General features: G+C 36.4%; 1 protein-coding gene across 1 annotated transcript in view; it reads left to right on the top strand.

Annotated features, from left to right (window-relative positions):
- LOC150101251 (uncharacterized) overlaps nt 1-23,568 on the top strand; it is a 187,878-nt gene that overhangs the window by 101,335 nt on the left and 62,975 nt on the right. The window contains exons 3-6 of the mRNA XM_090402196.1: nt 2,224-2,298; nt 9,887-9,960; nt 13,354-13,442; nt 15,862-16,041. Coding sequence (XP_090258322.1) covers nt 2,224-2,298; nt 9,887-9,960; nt 13,354-13,442; nt 15,862-16,041 — 418 coding nt within the window. The remainder of the gene's footprint in view (nt 1-2,223; nt 2,299-9,886; nt 9,961-13,353; nt 13,443-15,861; nt 16,042-23,568) is intronic.

The following is a 23,568-nucleotide window of genomic DNA, read 5'->3' on the forward strand; positions in this document are numbered from 1 at the left end:
AAAATATTTCGTTACATATTGATGCAAAATGTCAACTTATTTGATTCCTGAATAGTAAAAGAAGGGCAATTCTATTTATCTCATATGCTGCTAATAAATCATACAGTGGCGTAACGTGTTGTTGAATTCATTCAGTGCTATGGATACGCACGCACATCTTCTTCAACAATCGCATATGATATTAGAATAGACCATTTTTCTTTTCCTGGCATTGCAACATGCCAGTGAATGCTGTTTGATCACATTCAGAAGATTTATTTCCTTTAGTCGTTTATACATTTTGGCAGAAAACATTTACGAAATAAAGAAAATTGATAGAAGATATTTCATTGCAGATGGTCACATGTCAGTGCTTGTGTTTCATAACGCTGCATTAATAACACAGTCTTTTATGTTATCGACTTGTTCCTGAATGAGCGCATCGTATTTTAATGCATTATTCCCGTATTGTAAATCCACTGAGGTGTACTGGAATGGCTTTTTGTGAATGCCATTCGGCGGTAGATGGTTTCATCCCTCGAAGTGAGACCACCACCACAATACTTATTGAAAATCGAAGTGGTTTGGAAAATTTAAATGTGTCTGAATTATATTTCCTGATTATTGAGCCCTTAATCTACGCGGGACTAAAAATGAGCGTAGATTTCCGTACTTCATAAGTAGGATCTCCATTAAAAATAGTTGAGGTATTTTTCATGAGACCGGTTTTTGAGATCAAAGAGCAGATTCTGTGATCCCAAAGCGATAGCGAACCACGGGTAGCATAATGCGAATCTGACACCCGGACAAATGCCTCAGCGGAGTTCAGCTTTCCTATCTGAACATATCGGCATACCCACTTTCGAAATGCATCTTTTCGGCATTACACGCATGCTAGAGAATTGTCGCAATGCAGCAAATGCATAAATAATGCTTATGCGTGAGGAAGGAGTGCAGTTTTAAGAACTGCTTTTTAGATTCCTGGAAAATTCGAAAATGTGTTATACTTCTGGCATTTTTTGTGATATTTTCATCGTCGTGTAATTCCCAATGTAATTCGGATTGTTTACGAATAGAGCAGTAATTATTAACATACTGTTTATGCGCTTACGTACACGTACATTGCTTGAATCATTTTCTGAATGTCAACATTAGGAGAGTCGTTAACGGCAACAGTTTCTCGGAACTTGTATTCGAAAGCTCATCAAGCACACTCCGCGAACACCCACGATTTCTTAAGTTCATTTCGTTTCGTGCTTAAGTTTTCAGAACGGGAACTCGTCGATGGCATTGGCTCAGCCAAATTCGCGTCTACGCATGGAATTGTACGCGTTGTATCAAAAGAATCGATCTGAAAAGCAGGCCGAACCCACTGTTGCTCTGCACGCACCGCATTAAATATTTGCTGCTTACTGTTGTTTGCATAGCATCGAAGCACGTAATTGTTTTTACCACGAAGTCTTCTCATTGAAATCAATAAAACTGAATTATTTTAATAAATGGCTGGGAAACAAGGCCCACCATAGCAGCTATATGGCGCGTGAATGCGTGTAAATCTCTCGCTGCACCGCGGTATACACACTAGTGAGAAATTAGTTTCATTTAGCAACGAATATCTCCTTATAGCTGCAAAATGAAGACAAAGACGAAGAATTTCCTGCTGAAACCTTAAACCACAAGATGTGCACGATGAGGTAAATATTGGATTCTTGAGGAATGACTTAATCGTTGAACCTCCAACTTTTCACGTCTTTCCGATTCTTTCTGTGCCGAATTTCACTTCATTTCAAGCAAAAGCATTTCCTCTTCATCACTGTTTAAGGTCTGCTTTCATGGCATCAGCATCAGTCTGTACTTATCGTTTCAGTGGAAACTACTCGTTTTCATCCTTCGTAGGAGGATGAAAATGCATCGCGTTTTATTCTTTTTTTTTTTTTTCAAAGAAGTAACGTCTATTTCTAGAAGGCAACGGTACTAGCCAGATCCAAAGAGTAGCATATCCCGAGGATGTCTTCGGGTCGAGCTTCAACCAGTGTCTTCTAGAAACACGTGTTAGCTCTAGGAACGCAGTTTCGCTTAAAGCTGAATTGTCAGAAATTGCTATGACCTAAGCTGCTTCGTATGGTTCAGTTTCAAATTACTGTGCTTCCTGTCTATTATTCCATTTAACTAAACTAATTCTAATCAGCATTAGTGTAGATTACTGGCAATAAATTTATGCAGTTTTTTTTTTATGCGTTGCAGAAATTCTACAGGAATGGGAAAACAGTGCCCTTCACAATAATGCCGAAAGCAGGTCGAAGGAGGCGTCACTCGGAGGTTAGTCCCAAATGTTTGAATTAAGTTAATAGTGAATGAGAGAGAGAAATATTTTGTCATTGAAACGTTCATCAAACCTTTCAGTTATTACTTGCAACTGAATTTATATTTTTTTCACTTGTGTGCGTGTGGTGAATGTCGCATCACACCTAACTCGAATGGGAGCATTTTTTTTTATAAAGTTGCGTTTTTCATGCGAAAGGCTCGCCTTAAATTTTACATAATGAAGTGTATTTATGCATTAATGCAATATTTGTTTATTTTGTTTTCAAAGTATTTTACTCTCTCATATAAAATGCTTCAAAATGAAGCTTCCATTTACGTTTTTAATGATTTCATGTTTAAAACAGTTCAATTTTCATGAATCTTAAGCAGGGCCGGCGGAAGCGGGCATGCGATGCATGCGAGCGCCGCTACGATGGGGGCATCGTCGCCAGGGAACGGTTCATAAGTTAATTTTTAAGAAACAAAATTTTTATCATAGAAACAAAATAATTCTTAGAATGATCAATATTAAAATAAATATTGATTTATTTTAATAACACTTTTAAGATAATTTATTTTAAGAAACATTGGCCGGATACACCGAATAAAGATTTTAAAAACATGTATATTTCCGCCTCTTTGATCAGCCGGCTGTTTACAATTTGCAGCTAGAGCAGGCTAAATGCTTGCCTGCAGAATATTGTCTATTGCAGTCTATCTAAAGTGAAACGGTGAACAGTTTTCATGCCCAGAAACGAATTTTCGTACAAAACATTTGTTGCTAGTTAACCAGTCATATGGTACGCATCTCAGTAGGCTACTAACAGTAGCGCGCAGTGCGGACTATTATTTCGTCTCTGTGTCGTGTTGTGTAATAATTTCTTGTGGGTATAAAATAGAAATGGAATCAAAAATTTAAAAAAAAGATCCAGTGCACAAAATCATAAGCGTCATGCTGCGAAAGAAGCAGATATAAAGAAACAAACTGGGACTTAATAAATTCGTTAAAATATTAAGATATTCTGATGCAGATTGTAACCAACTCGATACATCAGAAATCAGAGTTGAAGAACCGTGCACATCATCCAGTTTGCATGAAGGTACTATTGCAACTATTGAACACAATTTAAGTGAAAAATAGTTAGGATTTAGTCAACTACAACAAGATTTAGTTGTAGTTGACCACGAAACTAGCACACTGTTAGTCTCTGTGAATTTAGAAGATTCAGGTGAACGGGTAAATATTGATGAAAAATTACGAGTTGTTTTAATTGAAATGGGGCCTGTTCAAAATAAAAATATAATATATCCCAGAGATACATGTGGTCGTAAATTTGGCGACACGTATTTTAATAGAAAAATGGAAAACGGGAGCTCGTGCCAAGAACATGGCTCATTTATTCCGAAACTTTAAATTCTGTTTTAGCTTTTGTTGCAAACTTTTCGCACCTACTGAATCAAGTAGTCTTGTAGAAGGTTATAACGATTGGAGAAATGGAAGTGCAACTTTGCATAGACATGAGACTAGTTTAACTCGCAAGGAAAATTTTTTAAAATGGAAGGAACTTGATAAAAATTAAAAAAAAAAAAAAAAAACTACTATTGATTTCCAGACTTGAAGCATGTATGAAATGGAAAAGAAACATTGGACGAGTGTTTTACAACGCTTGATTGAAATTATAAAAGTCCTTGGTAGTCGAAATTTAGCTTTTCGCGGATCATCTGATAAATTATATGAAAGGAGTAACGGCAATTTTTTAAAATTAGTCGAACTGTTTGGGAAGTTTGATTCCGTTATGGAAAATCATGTTAAAAGGGCCCTACAACGAAACAATAGAGTACACTGTTTGAGTAAAGACAGTCAAAATGAAATATTGGAAACTTTAAGTAACGCAATCAGGGATACAATTTTATTATCAATTCGAAAATCTAAATATTATTCCATAATTTTAGACTGCACACCTGATGCAAGTAAAACAGAACAAATGACCATTATTATTCGCTTTGTTTCCTGTGACAATGGAATTGTCAAGATCAGGGAAAACGTTTTAGGTTTTGTAGATATACCAGCTTCCACAGGACGTGGTTTATGTGCAACAATAATGGAACAACTGGAAAAATGGAACATTCCCATTGAAGACATGCGAGGTCAAGGGTATGACAATGGGGCAAATATGGGCTCCAAAATTTGTTTTTGAGCAAAAATCCTCGCTTTTTACGTGCCATGTGCTGCTCATACTCTAAATTTAATCATTGACGATGCAGCCAAAGTGAATGCAGATATAATTAGTTTCTTTGCAATTATTCAAGAAATATACAATTCTTTTCATTCTCTTACAAACGTTGGGCAGTCCTTTTAAAGTTCGTAAAAAAAAATTAACATTGAAACAGCCATCAGAAACGCGATGGGAAAGTAAAAATGCAATCCGCCCTCTACGATATCAGTTAGGAGAAATTTATGATGCACTTTTTGAAATTTTAAATAATGAAAATGTTAATAAAGAAACTCAGCATGAAGCACAAACATTATGTGCTAAAATGAAGGACTACAAATTTATTTGTTCTCTTATAATTTGGCATGATTTACTTAACAGAATAAAGCCTGTGAGTAAAATGCTTCAAGACAAAAATATGAACATTACACTTGCTTCAGAATCTATCGAAAACTTAAAAATATTCTTACAAGAGTATCGATCAGATACAAATCTTAAAGAAGTTCTAAAAACGGCAAAATAACTGAGTGAAGAGGAGGATGGAGAACAGGAATTTAAAACTGGTACGGAAGTTCGACGACGAAAGAAGACACGACAATTTGACTACGAGCTTCATGACGAAACGCCACAACCGCCAGAAGATAAATTTAGAATGAATGTGTTTTATACACTTCTAGGCGTTGCAATGTGTTCGTTAATAGAACGTTTTGAACAACTAAAAACATAAATTCAATTTCTGGTATAGATTACTACAAATTAATAACGAAGATTTACGAAAAATTTATGACGATTTAGAGATTCTCTTGAAGGACGGCGACAATAAAGACGTAAATGCAATAGAACTATATGACGAGTTATGTACTTTCCGAGATATTTTTCGGAAGGATAATTTAAATGTTAAAAAGTCCTTTCGATATTCTTAATTTTATTGTGTCCAATAATTTACCTTTCCCTAACTTTTCAATTGCTTTAAGAATACTATTAACCTTACCTTAGTGTAGCGAGCGGTGAACGTTCCTTTTCCAAGTTGAAATTGATTAAAACCTACTTAAGAACAATTATGTCACAAACAAAGGCCTGTTAGTTTGGCGTTAATAGCTATTGAAAATGATGTATGTGCGGAATTAGACATTAAGACCATTATTTCTAATTTTGTGAATATGAAATCAAAAACCTTAAAATTTTAATTAAAAAAATTTCAAGTATATTTATGTAATTTAATTTATTTTCTGTTATTCTGTAAAGATATTATTTTTTGAATACTTATTAAATGTTCTAATTATTTCTGAATTCTTTTCTTATTTTCTCATCTATCTTGAGTTTCTTTTATATATTTTCCTAAAAGATAGTTCCACTTATAAATATTATTGAAAAATTTCTCACAAGTTACTAAGAATTTAGTAACTTATAAAATGCAAGAATTTTTTAAACTTTAGTTGAAAATAAATTTTAACTTTAATTAAAATTCATTTAATTTTGTTAGCAATTCGGGTCGGTGAGAAGGCTATAATCCCTGTATCATTATGTTCAACGATTAAAGTGAAGTGGCTTTATCAAATTTTGCTTTAACTTTTGAGAATTTTTTTGAATATTCGGGTTTTTAACGATTATCCTACCTAGTCAACACCCCCGGTTCGTTACATTTAGCGAACCAACGTGTGGCTGTTCTGTCAAAATTTATTTAAGAAATCTCAAATAATTTAAACTTTTATTATCGTAAAAGAACCACACGCTCCCGGATCGTTTCAGGGAGCTTAGATAGAAATTGCATGCGGGCGTCAAAGACCCTAGCGCCGGTTGTGATCTTAAGCATGCCATTGACATTGGGAAGAAGCTCATTTATTCCCGTTGAGAAAATTAATAATGTGATTTCTTCACTAATTGCCATTTCGGCTAAATAAAATTAAGAATCCTTCAGTCAGCTTTTCAGTTTTAAGAATTTAACAATGGCGAGTTCTCAATTCAAAAACTTTCAAATCCTTTGATCTTCCAAAGGCTTTTATTCAGAGATTTTCCTTTTATTCTTACAATTAAAACTTGTAAAAAAAAGTGCTTGCAATTTCATCAATCGGATATAAATCGGATCCGATGATCGTTAGTAGCAACAGCGGAAAAATGATTTGAGTATATTTGTCAGAAGGCGTGTGGGATGAAGAGGAAGACTTGGCTAGATCAACACTGGCAAAGGACTTGTCTCAAGGTAGTCCAAATTTATTCCACTACACACGCACACACACACGCGCGCGCAATGTATGAATCTTCTGCAATGTGTCTGTGAAAAATAGCTCTACGTTCAGTTGATGTCATAATAGATGCCATAGAAGAACCATCCGTACGTGGGATGATTGCGAGTGCAGCTCGCAAAAAATATATGAAAAATAAGTCAAAACTAAATCAAAATGACATCAGTGTGATAAGAGGTGGTCAGTAGCACTATTGCTTATCGCTGACAAGAGCCGACTCGACCACACTTGAAAAATCACTTCGTAAAGTGCAAATCCGCGTAACCTATACGCAATGTGGAGTTCTCGTTTGTAACCTGCAGATGTTTTTTAAAGGCGATTAATTACAATTAACTACGGAGACTCATTAAATGAGACTTAGTAACATTATAGTTAATAACTGCCAATAATAGTTAGTTTAGTTAAGCCTTTGACCTCTGGCCGTTCCTGTTGCGGTTTCAAAGACGCCAGAACAACGTGTGTTAATGCACGTGTTCTTGCATCTGTTAAGATGTTTGGCCAACTGAACGCAACGCCACAAGGTGCCGTGTTGTATTGCTCGTGTTTTACTTACGAAAGGACGTAAACCTACAGCTCATTAAGTCCAGGAAATCTCAAAACTTGACCAAGAAACAAAGAATGGGAGGTTTAAGCTAATTCAAGCGTCCAGTAATCATGGTGATACTGGGCGATGAAAATCTCCCAAGACATACTGTGGTGTAACAGTGGCATCGAAATGAAACCCGCCAGCCTCGTCGTATTCAACCGTAGAAAGTTCGTTTCCATTCGTATTCAAAATTAGGCGTTTTTATTTATTCAGAATGCAATACATCCAGGAACGCATTCGTTCTTCGTAAACAACTTCTGAATTTCTAGTTTCGAATAACCGTTATTCACGGAATGCTTATATGAAGCAATACGCAGCTTCATCATCATGAAATTGCCGATACGTGCCCTCGAGGGTCACGCGATACCGTGATAGTACGTAACACGGAATATTTTCATTATTACCTGCGGACAACTTTATTCCGAATTAATTTGCTGTCTCTCATTAAAATTGTAAAAGAGGTCGTAGATTCTCCGTCGTTAACACGAATCTAAAAGTAATCAAATATTTCTTGTTCCTTAACGCGAAATTACATCAGCAATATTACGATGCAACAAATGGCTAAGCAAGATGATGCGAGCTTGCTTTTGCTTCGCTAAAACCAAATTAACTGTCATGTGGAATTCCGTGGATGCAACGAATATTTTGATGTGGGAATTTTCTTTAATTAAATCTCGTATGCTTAGAATAAGAGTTTGGTCAAAGAAAAAAAAAAGCTCTCTTGTTAAACATAACAGATGAAGCTCATCTTCCTTAAAACGTCATAATGATAAAAAATCAGTTCCCACTATGAACAGCATAACACGCACACATATCTAAATAGTAAAAATTATTTGCTGGGTTCAGAAGGATTCTTTCATGCCGGTTGGGAATTTGTACTCTGGAACCGATTTCATAGCAAGTTACAAAGAACATCCGAGTTATTTTCCCGAGTTCGGAGTTATTTTTTTAAAGTGTGTTAAACAGGAAATCTTATTTTTTACATATTTTTTTTTACAAGTGGGTCCCTTTGTACTCAAGTTTCCGATAATTTGCTGAACACACAAGAAACAGAAGTAGTGAGCAGCCACAAAAAAGTTCCTGATAAATTTGTTTTCTGACTGTTTATCCCAATGGGATAATATCATCATCAAATTCCTGGTATGTGTACACTTGGAGGGGGGGAGGGGTTATACAAGATAATTATGACAGTACTACATGAAAAAGTTACATGATTACTAACTTCTGATCAACAATTTTCCTCCAAATTAATCCGCCAACACTCCAACATTATCGGATCCTAGATTTCTGTCTTTAAAGCGTTTTTTATTCTATCAATCCATCTGCATCTTGGTCTTCCTCTGGATCTTTTTCCTGTCAACCTGACAGAGAACACTTGTTTTGCATAATTTTTCATCTTGCATTATGTTTAAGTGACCAAACCACCTGACATTAGCTCCGGTAACACATTCTGAATTCTAACAATGGCAATATCTTTACCAATATCCTCATTTTTAGTGTGATACTGCCATTCGTCCCATCTGTTCACTCCACTAATCTTTCTCAGAAGTCTCCAGTATTTCATTTAGTGTTTTATTACTAACCCAGCTCTCAGATCCATAAGTTAAATCTGATTTGAACACCGTTTCGTATACTGCTGCTACTATAGTGTTTTGACTTATTTTTTTTCTTGTTCTATATAAATGTATTCAGCTGACTTCCTGCCATACCACCTTTTGCTAATTCTATTGTCTATTTCCATATTTAATTTACTATGTTCACTAAATAGTGAAGGCACTAAATTGTGCCTGAATAGCAGAAAGGTTTTATTTGTTATATAGGTTCGTCATTTAGGATAGAGTTGATGTTTTCAATGTTTCTGCCTGTTTTCATTGGCTTTGTCGTTTTATTGCTGATTTTCATATCAAATTTATTACAATTTGGTATGAAATTGTAATAAATTTGGTTATTCAATTTAGTCAGGGAGTCTTGCAGACTTCTGGCGGATTTATTTAGAAGTATAGCACTTGATGCGGATGGTGTTTAACATCATCCGCATCAAGCAAAGAGCTGAGATTAACATCTCCAATTTTGATATCAAGTTTAATACCACTTTCTTTCATCCATATAGGTAATAAATAACAAATGGATAAGGTAAATCCTTGTCTGACACCAGATTTAACAGTAAACCACCTTCCTGTACTTCCTTCAATTCAATTCTAACGGCTGACTTACAACTCAAATAAAGACTAAGTATTGCTTGATATAATGCCCCATTAACACCATATAACTGTAGCGTTTTGAATAGCTTCTCTATTGGCACCTTCCCATATGCCTTTTCCAGATTGATAAAACTTAAATACAAATCCTTATTATATTTCAGAGAATTCTCAATTATTTGTCTTAAAGTGAAAATATGATCCTGACAACCTCTGTTTGGGCTACATCCAGCTTCTTCATCAAGCTTCCCTTCCACAATTTTTTCTTAGTTGTTTCTAAGTATATTTTCATAAATCTTACCAGCAACACTCATGGAAATATCTGTCTAATTCGCACATTCAAATTTATTTGCCTTTTTATAGATGGTACTATGATAGCCCCACTCCAATCATCTGGAATTCGACCATCTGCCCAAGCCTTCTGGATTATGCGTGCAGTAACTGCAGGTATTGAGCATTTATACCTCCACATTTGATCATTTGTGGACGAATTTCTAGTCCATCTGCCTTTCCAAATGTCAGGTTTTTTTATTACTTTTTTACTACTTCAAGTATGCCTATGTATTCCTGATTGAAATCCTGTTGGGAGTTTTCTAACATGATGCTGACACTGCTTGTTTCATTTAGCAGTCTTTCAGAGTAATGACTGAAGACACCTAGAATATCTTTATCTTCTGTTTTCATGTACTTTTTTCGTCCCTTTCTAAGCTTTTTCAATAGCCTCCAGAATATTTTGACATCTTTCTGACGGACTTGCCACTGAATCTCCAAGGTTTGGTTTTTGTTTTCAAACTTTTCCATTTTTTTTCTTAAACTATGTTTCTGTATTTCAGTCTACAGTTCACTTCGCTACATAATCTTCTTTTCAATATGAAATTCAATTTTATCCTGCTCAAATCTAAATTGCGATCACTTCCTCTTTCAAATCCTCTGTACACTTTGTTGTCCTGAACCACTTGGAGAATATCGCTATGAACTATAACAGTCAATGAGACTTTTCTTGTTTCTTGCATCTTCTTTCCATGTGAATTTATGCACGTTTTATTGGAAAATAGTATTAGTAGTAACTAATGATTTGAACAAAAATCCGGCAAACATTGACCATTATTATTAGCTTTGCACTTTTCTCCAAATTTTCCCAAAACATTTTCATAAGTCTGTAACCATTTCCTACTCTCCTGTTTAGATCTCCAACCAGGACCAACTTGAGCCAGCCACCTTTTCTAATGCCTTAAAAAAATTGTTCCGTTTCTTTCTTAGTTAGCACCTTCTGTGGGATCAGATTATGCATAAATTAGTCTCATTGTTCTGTTTATCATTATATTTTCCCACATCACTCTACTTGATACTGCCTGCCATTCAACAAGATTAGCCTCGTATTTACTATTTGAATTTCTGCTTCCACTCCCTGATTGTTATTGCCAGAACAGAACATTTTGTAATTGTCAATTAGAAACATCCCACCTGTTTTTGTCTTATTTCTTTGTCACATCTATTATGTCGATATGGTACTTATCCAATTCTTCTGCTAGTTTTCATTTTTTTTCCTTTCCTTTTTTTTTTTTTCTTTTCCATTGATCGCTTCTTATGTTAATAGTACCAATCATGAACGCAGTTGAGTTGGGACGTGTTCTGGGATTTGTTCCAGTAGTCGACTTTTCGCAATTCGCCTAGGTCCCTTAACGAAAACAACCGTGACCTTGTTTAATTGGGCGACGCCCCAGCTGGCATGAAATTCTGTCATGTTGTACCATCGTTTTTAATGTGGTTTAAGCCAATAAGAATATAATTTGGTCGGTTAAATCCCAAATTGGCAGCCCATCCTCGTTCATTTAGTATCCAGGTAGATACCCAACAGGGAGCACCACGAAGGTGTTGATTGGACATTAGGTCAGAAGCCCTGGTCGGTTCTCCGCATTCTTTTAAAGGCTATGTGGAGATCTCCTCTCAGTTATACATCTTTGACACTTAAGCACCCGATAATTTCATTTGTTTATTGTTCAATGTTGCATTTCACTAAGCGTGAAAATTGCACTATGGGGATATGCGTTTTGGCACGGAAGTGTTGCGCATTTTATTTTATTGATTAAAATAGGACACAACAAAACAAACAAAAAAAATTACATGATGAGTTTGTGCCTTTTGGATCACATGGCATTAACAAATGACATCGTTAGCGATTATAGCTTTTATCATCTATTTCTTTTGGCACTCATTACAATTTTTTGCTTAAAACGTAAATATCTTTATTTTACACAATATGTGAAAAACTAGACTAGTAATATGTTGCTGGACTACAGAACAACAACAGCGCATTTCCCTATAAACACGTGCAATATGATAATGACTTTTTTTTTTAAGAAACAGCTTCAAACACCAAAATTTACCTTTATACTTTACTCAGTGAATCTAACATCTCCTGAAGGTGATGGCATTACTTTCCATTGGATTTCTCTGATTGGGAGCATCACGCACGCACGCACACAATGGCATCTCCCTGTCAGCATCCTTGGTCAGGCAAAGTTCACACTTTCACTATTTTGCAAAAAAGTACCCAATGTTTCTCGAATACTGTATGCTGCTGACGAACCAAATAGCCCAGTAAGGTAATGAAGGCAAAGAGATTCATGCACACTGAATGACGGTCGTATACACTACCGAAACGGAGCGAGTGAACCCCCTTCCACCAAACACATTCTGTCATCATCATACGTATCAAGGATTTAGGCCTAGTATGGCCTGTTCCGGCCTTAGAAGTCATCGTTGAATCGTTTAAGAGGACGTCCTGGTTTTCTTTTTCCTAATGGCTTGTACTTTAAGGCTTGTTTTGGTAATCTTTCTGTTTTCATTCTTTGAACGTGTTCCATCCATTTATATTTATATTTTTTTAATTTTTTCAATTACTGGTTCTGTTTGGTTGGCATATTAGCTTTAAGTCACTTTGATACGAATTGAGTCCATGAAAAGTATCTCGCAAAACTAATAAACCGGCCATAATATAAAGTAATATATGAATGTATAAGATGGATATCACGAAAGTGTAGAGTGGTGCTCTTTTTATAAAAACAATCGGGATGCAATAGACATACTGTTGCAGTAACTAAATTGAATTCCGTTTTATTCTCGCCGCATATTCGATGATTGTGATTTAAAGAAACGGATCTCTTCTAATAATGCTAAACTAATTCTCCTGCGCAAGTTTCATAAGTACCCAGACGAGAGAAATAATGGCTGTTTTGAATTACTAGATTCAAAATCCCATAAGAAAAACTGCGTCTCATAAGAAGTATGATTATTCTTATGGGGAAAGGAAAAACAAAAAAAAAAATTATTTATTGTTAGAGTTTATTATATTAATCCCGCCTGTGATTATTGAGATTACCGATCATCGTTGCAGAAATCAACAACAACCCTCTTACAAATCAGCTACACAGGGAAAACAAAAAGGCAGACCTTCACCATCCCCCAGATGTGCTTAGGAACCGAGACGATATGCACATGAGCACCAGTTCGAGTGCGTCGAAATCTTCCCCCGAGGAGAGCAACAACGCCAGTCATGCGCAGGAGGAATGGAGACCACGCACTCCAAGATTTTCCGAAAAGTACGTATTTTAAATGTTTTCTTCCTTGTGTGTGTGTGCGTACGCATGAGCGAGAGAAAACAAGTAATTTGAGATGCTCTGCTTTCACATTCTCATTTTTTTTTCATATTAATCAAATAACAAAAATCCAGTATTTCTAGGACAGGATAAATTATATGGAAGATGTTGGAAATGACATCTTCTATATAATTTAATTATTTTCGTATAATTATTTTCCTGTTCATACAGATAATGGCCGCTGAATTAGAAACTTTTATTTTACGTCTAGGTGCGCAAATGGCAACTCCGATCGGTTTCAACTGCCTGCGCATAGTTCGGTGAGATATGGGTTCCTGACCCATGACCTCCATTAAATGCGTCGGTCAGTGATGCGCAAGCGTTTTCACACGACGGCGATATCGTTCCTGACAGACTATCTTAGGATCACAGTTATGCCTCTTAAACAATCAATTTTGGTTATTTTTCCACTGATTAAACACCCATGATATCTCACCTTCTGAGAAACCAGCCAGCTCTACTTCTTAAAGGTCATAGTTCCAACCAGATGGGCATCCACAAATGAGTCCGTTATAGAACTCCAAAAGACCCTTCGTTTTTCCCATTGTGATCAACACTATTGACAATTACTGACCAGCAGCGTTCTTAAATCGTTGCCTAGAACACGTGGCGACGCACAGGACCAGTATGTTGTATGTATTCTGCTTAAGCGACGTTCATCTGCAGAAAGGGTTCTAATTCAGTGGCAAGTATTTAAATTCAGCAGCAACTTCGATCATTTTTTCCTTTGTAAGTTGTGAATAATAATTGCAAAAATACATGTGAGGAACGCTGTGTTTGAATATCAATAAAAAAAAAAGCTGGATTGAAAATTAAATATCCTGTTCATGCTACTGAAATCAGCTTTTAACACTTTCATCGCCAAGCTGAAAATTGGAATTTCGTGTGGTAGCCAATTTTTTTTATTTAGTTAGCGACGTCCACGCGATAACGCGTGATCGGCCGTTTGGTGAAAACTCGCATCGCGTGATTGGCAATGCGCGTTTTAAAAAGTAACGTTTTTACATTTGAATGACATTAACGGATCACGTAAGTAACATGGGGCAGACTGTGCCCACGTTTCTTAGGCGACTTGACAAGCAAGTGGAATCATTTCAATCTAAGAAACATGTCTGAGAAGAAGAACAAGAATCTGCACAGCCTTCCATGCAAGCATAATGACCCCGCGTATCCGCATGTTTAGCCTGGGAGCAGTCGCGTTTTATAAGCGTTGTTGTGGTGTCGCTGTTCAGTCGTAGTTGCGAATGTCGTGGAGTGTAATGCAGGCGCACCTTATCACTGTTTCGGTCAATACGCACACCACTCCCGCAGTTCACATTGTCAGCATTGGTATTGCCGCTGCATTTCCAACCCCCGTCTGCAATCAGAATCAAAAGTCATTTGCATAAATATTTTCTAAGCAACACTGCTGCTTAGAAAATATTTTTTTCTAAGCAATTTTCTTTAGAAAATAACACTTTTCTAAACCAAAAAAGAAGTGTTGACTGTTTGACTGAAATTTCGGGGATTTAGTGACCGCCGCTAACTGTAATAAATTACTATTTTTGAGATTTCTTTATTCAAGTACCACTTTTGTATTCTTTGGTAACGTCCAACCGAGAGATCTGATTGCTTAGCGTTTGTCCGATTTCAAGTAATTCGCTGACTTTCCTTTCGAAGACCAGCAGATTACTAAAAGTAAATTACAAGTAATATTTGGAATATATAGATGGCAGTGTTTTTTAACGGGTGCCACACACACACACACACCATTAACAGATTACACGGATAGATTACCACACTGACGCATTGGTCTTTTTGGAAGCGCATTGAATAATTTTTTTTACTGACCTTACCCCATAAAAACGAGACGCATTTCGGACGTGTTTACCTCCTTTAGACTATTTTCATTTCTAAAGATTTACGTTGATTTATTTCCCTGTAGAGCTGCCTTTAATCAGGCAGTCCAATGATTAAATAATAATAATAAAATAATTTTTACATTTCGAGAAGATCACTTAAAATAAAAAGTTCAAATAATATGATAGTAAGAGATCAAGAAAAACTTCTTGATCTCTTACTTGATCTCTAAGTAAGAGGCGATACTTAGAAACGAAGCAGGACCACTTCTGCCAAAAAAGAAAACGTTGAAGCACCTTCATATCAGCCTAATGATGGCGTTCAGTAAAAAAAAAAATCTTTCTGAAGGTTTTTTCTTCGTGTTGCTCACCGGTCACCGAGTTACTGATGTCACTTGAGAAATCGAAGACACTTCAACGAAGGTTTGTGAATTCCTTTTGTTTATACAGAAGTCCTTCTGCTTGCTGTTACTATTGACTTGCATGTGTTCTCAAGAGGTTTGTCTGTTCTTGGATTTTCTGATACGTTTCTTTGAATTCTTTAACTGTGAATGCTCCTCCGAAGTGACCTTCCGTTACGCATCAACGAATTCATTTCGCTCATCGTACCAAACGGACTGTTTTATTTCGCACTCCGTTTGATGTCTTACTCTAAATAAACATTTCTGAAACGTTATAATCTAGTTAAACGCCCTGCGTAATTACTTAACCGAGTACGAAGATGATTTTAGTTACAACCGGAGCTTAAAAATCCTGTCTGATCCTGATGTACTTTCAATGCAGTATTTAAATTAAATAATTTTGTTGCTCTTTAATATTTCTGTATTCTTTCTATTTGCAGAAAGAGCCAGCAAGATGACCTGGTGGAAAAAGCGTCCAACGGTAATCCGAGGAACAAGTTCGTGGCGAGTCGAGTTCCTTCATTCAGCGATAGTCACAAGGAAGAATCGGACGGTCCTGCAGACTCTCCCTTTTCCGATATCTTTAGCGATGACTCTGGCGACGAGAGAGGAATGGAGAGGTAATAAGAGGCGCTTGTGGTTCGGGTCTAATCCTTCCTTTAAATTCGTCAGCTGCACTCTTCTTGAGATGATGCAAAAAATTTCGCTCATAGTTTTAAAACCGCAGGCCTCCAGTTGGGATGATTTCTTTACGTTTCCGTCTTGCGTTTGCGATTACAGTAGTGTCCCCTTATCCGCGGGGGATACGTTCCAAGACACCCGCGGATAGTACCGAACCCTACATATACTATGGTTTTTCCTATACATACATACCTGCGATAAAGGTGAATTTGTAAATTAGGCACTACGGTGAGAGATTAACAACAATAACTAATAATAAAATCTTAACAATTTTAACAATGTACTGCAATGAAAGTTGTGTAAACGGAATCTTAGCAACCTCAGCATGCGTTATTATTATTTATTTTTTGTTTTATGCAGCCGAGAACTTTCACCTTTTTCGCTTAAAAGGAAGCACTTTGCATATCCGAATTGCCAGCATCGCTACTCTTGCTGATTGGGGGCCATTATGAAGTAAAAAGTAAAAGAGTCACTTGAACACGAGCACTGCGATACCGCTGCGCAAGTCGATCTGATAACCAGAACTACTCAGAATTTACACGCAATTCAAAACGTATGAATTGTCTATGACTAAAAGAAAGACGAATACGGCTTCATTTAGGCGATCTAAATTACATCCGCGAAGTGAATATTCGATCCAACATTATTTCAAAGCCGAATGTTCGTAGAAACTATGAAAGTTTCGTAAGTTGACCTGAGAGCTTACGAGAGTACAATCCTCGGCATCCCAGAGTTCTTTAGCTTGCACTACTTGCCTTAAGTAGCTAAGGCAACTCGGAGATGCCGAGGATTGTACTCTTGTAAGCTCTCAGGTCAACTTACGAAACTTTCATAGTTTCTACGAACATTCGGCTTTGAAATAATGTTGGATCGAATATTCACTTCGCGGATGTAATTAAAAATTGTTTATTTCTGGAATTTTCCATTTTTAATATTTTCGGAATGGGGTTGATCGCGGATGGAGGGGGGGGGGGATGCGGTAGTCACTATCTGATCGCAAATGCAGGACGAATTCGTTTACTGCCAGTGCTCATTAATGAAAATACCTTTTGTAATCCGTTAGCGCTCAGTTCCGACTTTATTAAACACAGACGACATGGTCGTCGTTGAAGTTTCATTCGCTTCTTAACTTCGGCTTTTTTTTCTTCAAGAACGGCTTTGCTTAAAGTAGTAACGGGATTTCTTCCTCACGTAAACCAAACTGACAATAAGAATGATAAGTATAAAAAAGAAAAAAAAATGCTGTGTATGCCTGTGCCTATGTACATGCGTATACGTTTCCGTTGTGTACTATGACAAAGTGTGGGAAAATCGAGGTTTTTTGAACAGAAAACACAAAAAAATGGAATTTTTAGTAAAGTGCACAAACGCATTATTTTTGTTTTTCTTACATACAAATGCTATAAATTTGAGCAACTTGAGTGTTTTTAAGTAATTTTGCTTATGTAGCGTAATTTAACGCAGGGATTGATAGAGAACAGAGCAGTATACGTGAATTATACGGTGTTTCGACATTGTGTCGTTAGAGGACGCTGAGATCGAACTAATGCTGAATTTTTTAATAATTTGCATATTACCCTATTAACTTCTTATTTGCACAGTTTGAGAGTTAGCACTGCCATATAGCTACAAAAACATTATCGTAGCGTGTCGTAAAAATTATCATGGGAAAATCGAGCTTTTTTGAAGAGAAAACAAGAAAAAATGCAATTTTTGCAAAAGTGCACAAAAGCGTTATTTTCGTGTTTTTGACACACAAATGCTACAAATATGAGCAACTTGAATGTATTTAAGTAATTTTGCTTATATGTAGCATGAGGATTATTTCAAAAGCTTTGTATTCCTGTTGTTCTACCAAGTCTTCAATATAATCTCCATTTTGCCTTTTTATTGCTTCCCATATTTGGGTAACTTTATTCCTGTTAGAAGCTTCTTGTTAATCTTTTTTTTTTTAATGTTTGACAAAACAAGTCAATTCAATAGTAACTTCCTCAATGTTGTAAATATTCGTTGTGTGTGTGTATTTCGACTTAGGGAAGAGATCGAACCATGACCATTCTTAATTTCTAATTAGATGGACCACTTCAAAGTAGATCTTTTATACCGAAACAGGAAATTTTCTTCTGATAAAATGGATTTTCGTCCCTCAAAGGAGACACAATTCAGTGGCGTAAGCCACTGTAGCCAATAAAAATATCCGATATCAATGAGGCAACCGGCCAGGACTGGGTGAGTATTTTCCATGCTCTGCCGTTTGCGTACGCGCATATTATTAAACTCGAATAAACAACATTACACTTTCTTTCGTTTAATTAATATTTTATCGTTTACATCCTGATTTTGAAGTCTGCGCAGGAGTATTTTGTAATTTCATGTCTTTAGATGGTTTCACATAATGCTTCATAAATTTAATATTTGTACGGCTATTCCAGTTCAGACTAGCATCGAAATGAACCCCGAGATATCGTGTTGCATTCACCTGAGTGATGATTGTGGCTTTAATAGGATTTTTGATTTGTGTGGGGAGGGGGGATGGGAATTGACGGATAGTGAGATCCTTTGTTTCTTTAGATTGGGGCTGCTGATTTTTGAGTCATTAGCATTGTTATTTCAGAATTTATGTCTCTGTAGTTTTCAGTTAGCCAGCTAGTGACGATATTAATGCATATTTATGCTGACTACGTTTATATCCATAATGAATGACATTGTGGCCGTGTCGTCTGAATATACAAGATATTACATCGTAAGCGAAGTTTGTTAATATCATGCGCGTATATGTTGAACAGCTCCTTGTTCTTCCTCCGATAATATGTGAACCGCAGGAGTAGAATTCTCGAAATAATAACAATAAAGACAGCTCAATAATAACTATGTAGTCTGTTTTTATCTAACAGAGTTAGATAAAAAGTTTGATCTGCTACATCTTCCAGGAGCGTTGTGGTTCCTTTATTCCCAGGTCTGTTTTCCGGATGGATGGAATTTTTCTACATGAGAATTCGTGATATGCAATGTGCTGCATAATTTCGTTTATTACCGAAAATTGGCTTATATGAAGATGTTTTAGATGCGTTAGAGTGGAATAGTAATCACTTTTATATTAGATACTCCTAAATTTTATATGCTTAATACTATTATTAATTATTGTTCTCATGTGTACAAAGTATTGATATATGTTTAAGGTATTATAATTATTTCATTTCCGATACACTTATGCACACCAAGCTGAGGACATTCATTTTTTTTCAAAATAAGCATCATTATAATTCATAGTAATAGTGAGTTCAAAATTTTTTGCATAGGGTAGCATATGAAATTAGGCCTTTTTATTGTACGGAAGCTTATTTAACAAGTCTGGTGCATAGAATTAACCGGTTATTTTCCATATGCAGTATTATAATTACTTGTCGTGCGGAGGTCTGATCTGATGTGGAATTGTTAATATTGTTCGGTGTTTTCTGGAAAAGCAATGTCTTAAAATGATAGTGTAATGTCTAAGAATTTTTACAGTTAGCAGTCGACTGTTGATGTGTGTTCATGGACGGAAAAGAGGAGTACTATTTTGGGACCCCTGACCTGTTGTTGCCATCAGCCTGTTTTGTAATGAGTTCATTTTTTCATTAAGTATTGCGATGCAGAACCATAGCAAGATATTCCATTTCTCAGTATGGACTCACCTAAGGATTCGTAGATGATTATTCTAGTATTTAGAGTCATTGTCTTGTAAGTAGTGCATTTTATACAATAATATGAGTAGTTTTTTTTTTTTTTGTGTATATAGTTAATATGTGTGTTCCATCGCATGTTGTAATCAAAGTGCAGACCTAAGAATTTGATGTTTGTAACTTCCTGGATTTGTAGGGTAAGGACAAGTTTTAGTTTTCTTGAGACAATGCGAGATATGACATTTCAGTGATATGTGTGAAAGATCTATAGCCAATCCGGGAGTTTCTGAATAGGATGAGTTGAGATTTTTTGCTGTTTATTACAACAGAATTACGCATGGGCTAATCGGTGATTATGTTGAAGTCTGATTGTAAATGTTATAAGCGTGTTGATGGGTCTTTGTGTCTGGATATGAGTAGCGTGCCATCTGCGTTCTGACAGATGTGACTGTTTTTATTTATTCATATGGAGTTTCCTCCCTTTTTCTTCCCCGTCCCTATTGGGGCGAGTTGAGCCCCCTCATGGGGGTTAAATATTTATGGGTGGCGATCCGTGTGTGTTCACGGGGGCGGTTTGCCTGCTTGCAGGATGAAAACCCCCAGATAAACTGGGGGAAAACCCTGCTGTCCACGCCCAAGACCGCTTAACTTGGCTATGGGTGAGGAGATCCTTAAGCTCCTCACGTCGGCGACGGGAATCGAACCTAGGACACTTCCCCAGGCATATGGTTGCGAAGCGCAAAGCCACTAGATTAACCGAGCGGACGATGTGACTGTATAATTGTAGATTGAATAGATCATTTACAACTATATTGAAAATGCATGGCAATAAAATTATCCCTTGAGGAATACCGCAATTAATCTCAGTTCTATTACTCCGATTTATTTTTGTAGTCTTGGGGGTTTTTTTCAGAATGTTTTCGAACCAGTTATGGAGTTTTCCTCTTATGCCTGTAGTTTCGAGTTTTTTTTTTATTTTAAACAATTGTGTGCAGTATGGTGTCGAAAGCCATAGAGAAGTCAAGAGGTGGTGCAATTCGTTTTTGTTCAGAGCTGAATTGATTATGTCACAGCGATCATCTAAGATGTCAGTTCCTTTATTTTTACGAAATCCGTATTGAGTGTTGGATATTATATTGAATTTCTCTAGATATGTAGTTACTTCAATGTAGATTAATCATTAAATATTCTTTCAATGATTTTTTCTTTATTATTGCAGGGAGGATATTGGCCTGTAATTATTAATTTCATCCAGTTTTCCCTTTATCACGCAGTGGAGTTATCGCTGCTGTTTTTTGGCACCAGCTTAAAAGAAATCCTTAAAAGGGATTTCCTTTAAGCTGGTGCCACAAATGGTCTTCTTTGTATAATTTAGGTAGTCTATCGTCGTTTAGCCATGGAGATGAATCCCTGCTTTCCTGTATGTACGACGCATCGTTCAACAAAAGAATTATACAATTCTTCCAGATTATCGGATTGCATTATAAGATGTCATGGGGTTTTTTAATTTCTTTATCAACAATGCCGTCGTCTATTACTTGAAGTGGTTTGATGTAAGGAGCTGGAGTTTTGTTTCTCCAGAACTGGGATGTGTAAAGATGTGAAGTAGTGGTCTGCTAGTTTTGCTTTAATACTTGCAAATAAAAGTCTGTTTTCTCTAACACGGACGTTAATATGGTCTGTATACATGATTGTGCTATGTTTTCATTCATCATTTCCTCTCTAGTATGAGATAAAATGGTTCCTGTTAAGCCAAAGGTTGGTCAGTATATCTAAGTGAGGTGTGCTTATGCTTGATTCGGTCTTTAGGGTGTTAATGTTTGTGTCTCCTGCTATAGTTATAGGCTGTTTGTTTTATTACCCAGGTTTCTAGTTCCTCAGAATTTTCATCTGGTGGCCTAAATGGAGTTCAGTATTCAACTGTGTCCGTCGATGCTATTCTCCAGCTGTAGGAATATATTTTTGATGTCTGAAATTTCATTTTCAGCTGACTTGCTGTGCGTTTTTGTTTAATGTAAACACTCATCCCACCCCCTTTTCTTTCTTCACGACAATCGCTGAACATTTCGAAGCTATTTGTTACACAGCTCTTCGTCGGTTAGGGAAGATTCTGTGAATAACCTTTGTGTTCACTGAGATATGCCGCAGTAATCTTACACTACGCATATTAATGTGTAATACGGCGTATTACACATTAATATACATAAGCAATATATATTAATATACGTAAATCATGAATACATTTGAATACATAATTTTTTTTCCAGTCATCAAATTCCAGTAAGACGTACTTAGTTTTTAATGATTAATTTCTTCTTACATTGACAAATTTGAAGAATATTTGTATTAACAATCAAGAACTGTTTACAATTCAGATCTCTTCCGTTAGTGTTGACTGTTATTCGTGATGTATTTTCGTCGTGTGTATTTTTGAGTTTTTGCACCATAGGTATTAGTAGTCTTTTATCTAATTTTTTCTCCCCAGAAGATAAAGCAGATTTCGGAAATACACCCTCTGTTTAAAAAGAAACCGAACTTTCCGAAAATAGAAGAGCCTAGTGTTGTATCTTTTTGTTGTCGAAAACGGCAACCTTCATTAGTGTTGTATCAACTGTTTATGACATTTGTTTCATGAGAAGCCGAGTTATAGTGCCAAGAGTGATACTATGTTTTGACGAACGGTCGGAAATGAGTTTTTAACAGAGAGCTGCGATTGACTTTTGTGTTAAACTTGGTAAAAGGTTTACCGAAACGCATCAAATACTTCAAAAAGCATACGGTGATGAATGCTTATCCCGTACTCACGTTTACGAATGGTTTAATCGATTTCAAAGTGGTGACGCTTGAGGACGACGAAAAGCTGGGCCGTCCAAAAACTGGACTGAGCGAAGTTAACATCCAATAAGTGCCTGATTTCATCAAAGAAAACCCGAAATCGTCCGTGAGATTGATTGAAGATGAATTGGAGATTCGAAAATCAACTGTGCACAACATTGTGACCGAGAATTTGGGCCTTCGTAAATTGAATTTGCAATTTGTTTCCCACAAGTTGACCGACGACCAAAAAATATATCGAATTGAACACTGCAAGGACTTCATTAAAACCGCTCGTAAGGACTCAAACTTCCTTGAAACGATTGTTACTGGCGACGAAACGTATTGTTTTGAGTATGAGCCCAAAACAGAGTGCTGAGTGGAGTCCACCAGAAGAGGGGGCATCCGGAAAAAAAGTCGCTTGGAGAAGTCAAAAGTAAAGGCAATGCTGATTTGGTTCTACGATTCCAAGAGCATTATCCACAAAGAATTCGTTCCGCCTGGCCAAACGGTCAATGGTGAGTTTTATCTCGAAGTTTTGAAGCGATTGATAGCGAGAATTCGTCGCGTACGGCATGAATATTGTGACGACCGACCTTTTCAAAACACACTGTCACTCTTGTCATTATAACTCGGCTTCTAATGAAACAAATTTCATAAACAGTTGATACAACACTAATGAAGGTTGTCTCTTTCGACAACAAAAAGATACAACAGGTGGAGCCAGAGTGAGTTTCTTCTATTTTCGTAAGGTTCGGATTCTTTTTGGACAGAGGGTGTATTATGTTAAATCATCGTTCACATACACAGACTTACTTTCCAAGAACAATTTATATTTGATGTCGCTTTTTTCTTCTTTTGCCTCATCAGGCAAATCGTTTTTCCTGATGTGTGTAGGGTGATATTTTATTCTGTTTGAGATCCGGTGGCTAGATTGTATTTCTTCACTGCTATAATAATAATAAAACGTTTATGGCAATAATGACTGAT

Source organism: Typopeltis vanoorti, chromosome 12 (assembly GCF_054136105.1).
Source record: "Typopeltis vanoorti isolate ZY-2024b chromosome 12, IOZ_Tvanoo_1.0, whole genome shotgun sequence".
Classification (NCBI taxonomy): Eukaryota; Metazoa; Arthropoda; class Arachnida; order Uropygi; family Thelyphonidae; genus Typopeltis; species Typopeltis vanoorti.